Consider the following 8,902-nt stretch of genomic DNA (forward strand, 5'->3'; position numbering starts at 1 on the left):
AATGCTAATAAATGACAAGAAGAGGATCCCTTCGAAAGATTAGCTGCGCTAGGGTTTGATAAGATAAGATTAGAATTAATCAGATTTGAAATACGATTCTTTACTCCAAATATGAGATATCTCGGCACCGGATTTTTGATACTGATTTTGTTAATTGTATTTTTTTGATCAAAATTTTAATTTTGGGTAGTTGAAAATTTATTACTTGTGCCGATGTAATGCCGATGCGATAAATGTATTTTTAATTCTTGTACTGGGCTTCGCCAATCAATGTATTATATTCATAAAATAATCCCTGAGCAAATAATATGTTTTTATTTTTAGTCCAATCAAAACAACTAAAAGCAAATATTCCCAAAACGGTTCTGGCATGACATTGCAGATTTGGATGTTACGCACGACAACAGCATCTATCTCGTTTGCATTAGTTCTGATATAAATGGAATTTTTCGACTGAAGATATAGCATTAGATTGGCTTTGGTTTTGTTTTTTGGCTTGAGGTTAAACGTATATAAATAAAGAACAGGTTTCGGGATAACATTACGAAACAGGACAGTCCTCGCCATTCTCTGTTGCAAAATTTCGTCTCCCTCTAAATTTATGTGAAACTAGCTGTTTTGGCAAAGTTGCTTTGTCATTGTGTTTAAAAAAAAAGTTTCATCTGTTCTGACTCTGAGGTCATGACAACAGAGTCATCATATCGACTTCCGATGCCAGAAATTTAAGTCGCTCCGAGAGCTTCTCAGATTTCAGCACGAAGAGTTCTTGTGGCCCACGAGAAAGGTTCACGGACGCTCGTCAAAAGCTAAAGGGGCCGGAGTTTCCAATCGCAACCCAACAACTGACACGAGAGAAATAACTTTTAATTACCTGTGTACAACATATCGCCGCAAGATCGATGTGCGTTTTTTTTTTTCAAGAACGCACGTGCACAACCGGCACCGGAGCCTCTTTCTCTAGTTGATAGACCGGTTCCGTCAATCATGCGCACAAGCCCGTTATCGACAGTAAATTGTACGGCTTTCTTATGCTGCTGCACCACTACCGGGCTTGATGACCGCTGCGAGGTCGCAGCATTGACAGAGGGTCAACCCTTTTGTGGTCAGGAAGTAAACATTGGTGCGAAAGTTTTGTCGTTTGCTGTAAAGGGTGATATAGTGCTGATTTGGGGCTAATTTGAAGTTACGATTTAATGCTTGTTGCTAACGGGGTCTTCTAGCGCAGAAATCCCTCCGGAGTGATCCACTCGGAAGTGGTTTGGAGCGGATCGTCGAGCTGTTGTCTGCACGGTACTTGGCCTCCAAAATGAATGCTTCATCAAGTACCAGCAGCGTATTTTTTGTACGACTCTCGTGCTCCATTGTATGAGTCGGTACACTCAATAGGGCGTTTCGTTTGAGGATCTGGAAAGAAGGAAGTAAAGTATTTAACACGAGCTACTGGTCTGATTAGGATAATTGTCAAATAACCCATGATATTCTAATGTTCAAATTTCTTAGATGGCAAAGTTTGCCATGATTTTCTGTAATTCATTTGTCTTCTTTCATACAGGTTCTTTAGTCTCGTTGAGTTCGGTTCGGTTTCTCATCGAATGAGCTAATCGTGCTTGCCGCACTGGAGATGGTAGGGTTTCAATATTTCTTGCCCAAACATAAAATTCTTCAAATCTCTCGTTGAAATCCCCAACCTCCTCTACGGTTGGCAGCGTTAGCGTGGCGTTTCACGTGGTCGGTTCGTGGCGTTATTTGCGCCGCCAACCTTGTGTACCCGATTTCATGCCCGATGGCGTGCTCTGGCGAAACCGGAGCAGAGCAGCGTTTGGTCCTTTAGCTGCATGAGTTGCACTTTGTGGCCCCGCACCACCAAAATGCACCATGTTCTTGGAGAGCAAAATTCTCCATTTTGGGGCTGGCCACTAGGGCATGGATAACGCGTGTCAAAGATTTGACGCGTGACGCTTAAAGAAAACAAGAAATTCAGGTTTTTCTAGCACGCGGCGTGCGTGCGTAATTATGGTGATAGCTTTAACCTTAGACCACAGTGAGTTGGGCGTAAATTACTCGCTTCAATTCGACAGTTGCACTCGCGAGGGTTAAAGAACACCCTTGTACGACATTTTTGCGTGCACTTTTGTGATAGTTATGCTAGAAGAGGTTTGTCCGAACATTTCGCCACACGTTAATTGAGACATTCTCCCGTTCGTTAATGTCCATTACTTCCTACGAGTTTTTCTTCAAAATTTTCCACTGTTTGATAAATGGTAGCCGCCTCTTAAGCGCTTACCAACTCTTCAACAGCTCTTCGTAGTGCTCAGGTACTGCAAGACCTTCTTCAGATCGAGTGGGGTTTTGACTGTGGGTAATTTTGTTCCGAGTTGAACAGGTTCTTATTGTTGTGGCTGTTGGTTGACGACACTCGGAACTAACCAGGTGACAATAGCGTTGACGCATGTTGTGTTGAGTTTTTATCCCTCTACTGCTGATTATTTTTGACGATTTTTATATTTTTTTTAACGTTTGGTGTTTTTATTTTTCATGTAGGGCCAGTGATTTTTCGCGATTTCACGGAAGCCGCGTAATCCGGAAAGTTACTTTTTTGCAATTCCACTGTGAAACTGTCAACTTTTCCTGCCCTTCTGGAGAAACGAAACGGCCTACTTTTCCCTACCAAAAATAACAGAATGGAAAATTAATACCTTTCAATAACAGTGCTGAAAAGTTCTACTTTTCAGCACTGAAATGGGTGCTGAAAAGTTGAACTTTTCAGCACTGGTATCAAAAAGTAACATTTTTCAATATTGTTTTGTTTTGAACGATGAATTTACTAAACACATGAATGTTTGACATAAAATTCCATTAAATAAGCGTTTTTTTCGGAATTGCAAAAAATGTTGTAAGCAACTCGTTGCAAAACTTGATTTTTTCAGCACTCGTCGTATTTATCCAACTCGGTAAACCTCGTTGGATAAATGTACAACTCGTGCTGAAAAAATCTTCTTTTTGCAACTTGTTGCATAAACTACTATTTGCGTTTCTCTTTGTTTCGTCGTCCGTGTCTGTCGCGGGTGACCATGAACGGCCATGATCGATGACGACCAACTTTTTCAAAACTTTTTTTCGTAAAATTGCGATAACTCGTGATGTTTATATATCAAAATTTTTGTGATTGTCTGCTCTACAACTTTGTAGAACATTGTTACACTCTAAAAAGTAACCCTGCAAAGTTAGAAAAAACACGAAATTTTAAAATGAAAAATTTTGTTCTAAATGAAAAAATGACCCTTCTGGGTCAATGTAGATTCTAAAAGTACATTAAATTTCCCATAAAATGACATGCTCCAAAAATTTTTACAGTCGAGTAACGGAAAATGGGAGAATTTTTAAAACTTTTTTAGTGTTTTTTCTATGAAAAATACGTTTTTTTCGGAATTCGCCATCAAATCGGGCGTCTAATTTTACATAATAGTTCCTTTGACACCAAATTTCTATCTCATCACCGTTTCAGGCTGCAAATTAATGAAAAACACCTCTTTTTTCGCATGTTCAAAAATGAAAGGGGTCGTACCGCCCCTCCGTCACGAGATATCAAAAAAATGGACCTCGGATTCGTGATCAGGGACAAAAGTTACCCCTTAGGACAAAGTTTCACGCAAATCGAAGAGGGGTAGGGGCAACTGCTGTGTGAGTTGGCGGAAAATTACCCTTTAACATTAGTTCAGTTGTTTTGCAATCATTTGTTTTCAAAAAATGTAAGATTTGACGAAAACAAAAAAAATAACGAAAAAAGAACTGACAAAAACTTTTAAAAGTATTTGTACCAGTCTTGTTATTACCAAATGCAGCAAAAACGATTATAAAACCAAATAAAACCTTATAATTCTACTTTTGGTGAATTATGAATGGTTTCCGTTTTGAGAGACTTAAGCAAATTATTTTTATATTAAAATTTTAAAGTCTTTCTGATGCAAAACTGGACAAAATTAAACTCATATAAAATTGTAGAGAATATTTTGTGTCAGGGGGTATTTTTTTGTTTTTTGAACTGTTTTTAATTCTCAAAATAACTTTTCTCTACACAATAACACTAAATTAACATATTTTTGCATGTGTTACAAGCAGATTTTCGAGTACCGTGAGATTGCCGTGAAACTCCAATGTTTTGAGATTGGCATGCCGCGTAATTTCAATTTTTGAGCTGTGAAAAATCACTAGTCCTAATAAAATGGCAACCCTGTCTCAAGTTATGACCACTTTTGTGATATTAATGAATGAAATACTTTTTGAAGCCGTATCTCTCTTATCTGTATCGAAGCACTGTCCGGATCCATCACCCGACTTATCGTTGGTTATGTAATCAAAAGATCATCGAAACAAGTCTTAAAGTTTGAAGATCTGGCGATCCTGTTTCAAATTATGGTCTCCTAACTGCCCCTGTGTTTTGTTCCAGATATCTAGAGGAAATCCAGTCGCAAATTGTTATTGCTTGAAAAAAAAAAAAAAAAAAAAAAAACAAAAAAAAAAAAACGGTTGCCTGAACGATACAACTCCGCCCTCCCTCCCCCTCTCCCTCACTGCAGACTGCAGTTGCAGACTCAAATATGGTTCTAGAATAGACACAGCAGGAGTTCGTTTTCGAGAAACGACTGAGAGATAATCGAAATCATTTATTCGTGGTAACTAAGAATAAATCAAATTAATGTAGCAGAGTTCAAGATACATTTAACTCCTGGTGTGTTAAATTCACATTTGATGAATATCTTTCTAGCCTGATTATATCACAAGTTTAATAGATGGGTAATTCTCCGCCAACTCACACAGCAGTTGCCCCGACCCCTCTTCGATTTGCGTGAAACTTTGTCCTTAGGGGTAACTTTTGTCCCTGATCACGAATCCGAGGTCCGTTTTTTGATATCTCGTGACGGAGGGGCGGTACGACCCCTTCCATTTTTGAACATGCGAAAAAAGAGGTGTTTTTCAATAATTTGCAGCCTGAAACGGTGATGAGATAGAAATTTGGTGTCAAAGGGACTTTTATGTAAAATTAGACGCCCGATTTGATGGCGTACTCAGAATTTCGAAAAAACGTATTTTTCATCGAAAAAAACACTAAAAAAGTTTTAAAAATTCTCCCATTTTCCGTTACTCGACTGTAAAAAATTTTGGAACATGTCATTTTATGGGAAATTTAATGTACTTTTCGAATCTACATTGTCCCAGAAGGGTCATTTTTTCATTTAGAACAAAATTTTTCATTTTAAAATTTCGTGTTTTTTCTAACTTTGCAAGGTTATTTTTTAGAGTATAACAATGTTCTACAAAGTTGTAGAGCAGACAATTACAAAAATTTTGATATATAGACATAAGGGGTTTGCTTATAAACATCACGAGTTATCGCGATTTTACGAAAAAAAGTTTTGAAAAAGTTGGTCGTTATCGATCATGGCCGTTCATGGTCACCTGCGACACACACGGACGATGAAACAAAGAGAAACGCAAAAAGTAACTTTTTCAAAACTTTTTTTCGTAAAATCGCGATAACTTGTGATGTTTATAAGCAAACCCCTTATGTCTATATATCAAATTTTTTGTAATTGTCTGCTCTACAACTTTGTAGAACATTGTTACACTCTAAAAAATAACCTTGCAAAGTTAGAAAAAACACGAAATTTTAAAATGAAAAATTTTGTTCTAAATGAAAAAATGACCCTTCTGGGACAATGTAGATTCGAAAAGTACATTAAATTTCCCATAAAATGACATGTTCCAAAATTTTTTACAGTCGAGTAACGGAAAATGGGAGAATTTTTAAAACTTTTTTAGTGTTTTTTTCGATGAAAAATACGTTTTTTCGAAATTCTGAGTACGCCATCAAATCGGGCGTCTAATTTTACATAAAAGTCCCTTTGACACCAAATTTCTATCTCATCACCGTTTCAGGCTGCAAATTATTGAAAAACACCTCTTTTTTCGCATGTTCAAAAATGGAAGGGGTCGTACCGCCCCTCCGTCACGAGATATCAAAAAACGGACCTCGGATTCGTGATCAGGGACAAAAGTTACCCCTTAGGACAAAGTTTCACGCAAATCGAAGAGGGGTCGGGGCAACTTTTCCCGATTTCGTGTGAGTTGGTAGAGAATTACCCAGATTGATTAATAAACCAACAAGCTAACCGCATCGCCCTTTAGTCACTGCAACAATGTCGAACTGTTCAGAGTCGATGTTTCTGGAGTTTTACCGCGGATCAACGGTTCTACTCGCTGGAGGGACGGGATTTTTGGGAAAGACCCTGTTGGAGAAGCTTCTGCGATGTTTGAAAGTCAAGAAGATCTACCTGTTGATCCGCACGAAGCGAGGATGCTGTGGCGAGGAGCGTTTGAAGGCGATTCTCGAGGATCGACTCTTTGATCGCGTTCGTAAGCCGGAACTGATCGCCAAGATCGTACCCGTTGAAGTGGACTATGCGGAGAAGGACTTCGGACTTGCATCCGAGTTGACGTGTGAAATTCGGAAGAAGGTGGAGATAGTGTTGTATTGCATCGCAACGGTCAAGATGATGGCTCCGTTGAAGGAAACGGTTGAGACGAACGTGTTTCTTGCGAGAAGAATGCTCCGATGGTGTCAAACTTTTCCACAGTTGCAAGCGTTCGTGTACACATCGACGTTCTACTGTAACTTTGACAAGGAGATATGCGAAGAAAAAGTGTACAAGGAACTACCATTTGGAAGCTACGAGATTGTCATGAATATGATGAAGCATTTGTCGGCTGAGGAGTGTGAACAGTTGAAAAGTACAATCTTGCAGAATTTTCCAAATACATACACTTTCAGCAAACGACTAGCAGAGATCATGATCGAGACTGAGTTTGGACAAACTTTGCCCATTGCGATCTACCGACCTCCAGTTAGTAAGTAAAGGGTTATTCAACTTCAGAGTGAAGAATTTCAAATAATTTCATTCAACACACAGTTACTCCAACGTGTCGTGAACCGATGCTAGGTTGGACGGACAACTCTTACGGACCGGTGGCGTTCGTCAAAAGCTTTTGGGACGGCCTGGGACTTGTAAAGTATGAAAACGCTCGCGTCAAGTGTGACCTTGCTCCCATCGACTATTGCGCGAATGCGGTGCTGATTTGTGCGTTCGATGTTGCTGAGAAGAGACGTGTTAGCAATGATCTTTGCGTTCCGGTGTACAATCATCACAGTAATATGGTCAAGACCACTTTTGGTGACATGACGAGCTGTATTGGAGATTCGAGGAAGGGAATTTGGGATAGGATAATATGGTAAAAAGTGCTTGTGCTTATCTCAAGAATACCATTAAATCACTTCTTTTTTTAGGAAGTACTGCTGGTTTTCAACGCCGTTTCTTTGGATGATGTACCTGAACGTAATTTTAGCCAAAATTAAAGACTGTCTTGCTCAGTGGCTTCCTGGTTCTAATCCAGCACATAAGTTCTACTATCAACGGTCTGCAATGTGGTTCATGCGATACAGTCAGTCCGTAGGTTTCGTAACATTTCGCAATTGGAAAAGTGTATCGAACAACCTTAAGCAAGCCCAGAGGATCCTCAGCGAGCACGAGCAACAAATATTCTTCACCGACCTGGATGAAGTCAACTGGCGCGAGTATTTGAGTGGTTACATCGATGGCGCAATCCAATATCTTGAGAGTGAAAATAAAAAGAGATTGAAGAATTGATTTTTTACTGAATGAATGTTGGTTGTATCATTTTTCAAGTTATTCTTTTGATTCAGATTGTTGCCAAAGTAGTCTCAGCCCATGCAAAACACATGTGATTTAAAGAATTCTGAATCTTCGTTTAACCTTTCTGTGGACGCAATAGTGTTTCCAGCTCTTCCGTTTTTTAACAAATAGAAGCCACCTCTCGATCGCCTCTAGATAGCTCTGAAGTGCTGCAAACCTTCTTCAGGTAGAGAGGTCTTGACTGTGGGTAAATTTGTTCCTGTTTGAAGACAATCGACAATACAGTCCAGACTCGATTATCCGAAGGCCTTGGCAAAATTTCACTTCGAATAATCGAAACACGAAAAAAAAAATGTTTTTTCGCTGTCATATTTTTGATTGTTGATCATTAGTAAGACCTTCAAACTACTCTAAAGTGATTAAGAATTTTTAAATCCAAGATGGCGGCCAAAATGGCGATGATGAAATATTGAAAAAAGCACTTTTTTTAATTTTAAGGCAATTATCCATTCAAATTTGACTTAAATGGGGTCACAGAACTCGAATTTAAAGTATAAATTAAAAAATGAAAAAAAACACGAAAAAAAATTGTTCGTGATTCGATTATCTGAAGTCCAAAACAAACCTTCGGATAATCGAACTTCGGATAACCGAAACTTCGGATAATCAAGTCTGGACTGTATATGTTTGAACAAAATCAATGTCAGACAAAATGTTGTGTCTGAGAGTAAATTATGTGGTCCTCGTATTTTTGTCACTTTTTGTGTGTCTAATTTTCCGCAACTGAGAATTCCTAAAAAAATGTCCACGTGGTTTATAGATGATCCCCTCGCTGTGATTAGTAATCGCCATGCAATTAAAAATATACTTTGATTTTGACTTAATTAACGACTTTTAACTTGTCTGAATTAGTGCTCTGGCTGGTGATGTGCAATCGACTTGAAATTTGAAAATATACTTTGATTTTAAGTTGAACTAACGATTTTTCTACTTGTATGAATAAGTGCTCCGACTGGTGATGAGCAATCTACCAATAATTGAAAATTTACATTGATTTTGACCAGAATAATTGATTTTTTTAACTTGTATAACTGAGTGCTCTGGCTGGTGATGACTAATCGACTTGAAATTAAAAGTATACTTTGAGTTGATTTTTCAACCTGTAGGATTGTAGGACCTGTAGGCTGGTGATG

General features: G+C 38.5%; 1 protein-coding gene across 1 annotated transcript; it reads left to right on the forward strand.

The window, feature by feature from the left end:
- Positions 1-6,195: 6,195 nt before the first annotated feature.
- LOC6037845 (putative fatty acyl-CoA reductase CG5065) lies at positions 6,196-7,715 on the forward strand. Its single transcript, XM_038255216.1, has 3 exons — positions 6,196-6,906; positions 6,969-7,287; positions 7,343-7,715. The coding sequence occupies exons 1-3, from the start codon at positions 6,198-6,200 to the stop codon at positions 7,701-7,703; spliced, it is 1,389 nt and encodes a 462-aa protein (XP_038111144.1). The 5' UTR covers positions 6,196-6,197; the 3' UTR covers positions 7,704-7,715.
- The last annotated feature ends 1,187 nt before the right edge of the window (positions 7,716-8,902 follow it).

The sequence above is a fragment of the Culex quinquefasciatus genome, chromosome 2 (genome assembly GCF_015732765.1).
Source record: "Culex quinquefasciatus strain JHB chromosome 2, VPISU_Cqui_1.0_pri_paternal, whole genome shotgun sequence".
Classification (NCBI taxonomy): Eukaryota; Metazoa; Arthropoda; class Insecta; order Diptera; family Culicidae; genus Culex; species Culex quinquefasciatus.

Excerpts from the sequence above, each read along its gene's own strand:
- LOC6037845 (XM_038255216.1), top strand. The coding sequence starts at position 6,198 with ATGTCGAACTGTTCAGAGTCGATGTTTCTGGAGTTTTACCGCGGATCA. Across the intron at positions 6,907-6,968 it reads GATCTACCGACCTCCAGTTA|TTACTCCAACGTGTCGTGAA; the intron begins GTAAGTAAAGGG and ends TTCAACACACAG. Across the intron at positions 7,288-7,342 it reads ATTTGGGATAGGATAATATG|GAAGTACTGCTGGTTTTCAA; the intron begins GTAAAAAGTGCT and ends TTCTTTTTTTAG.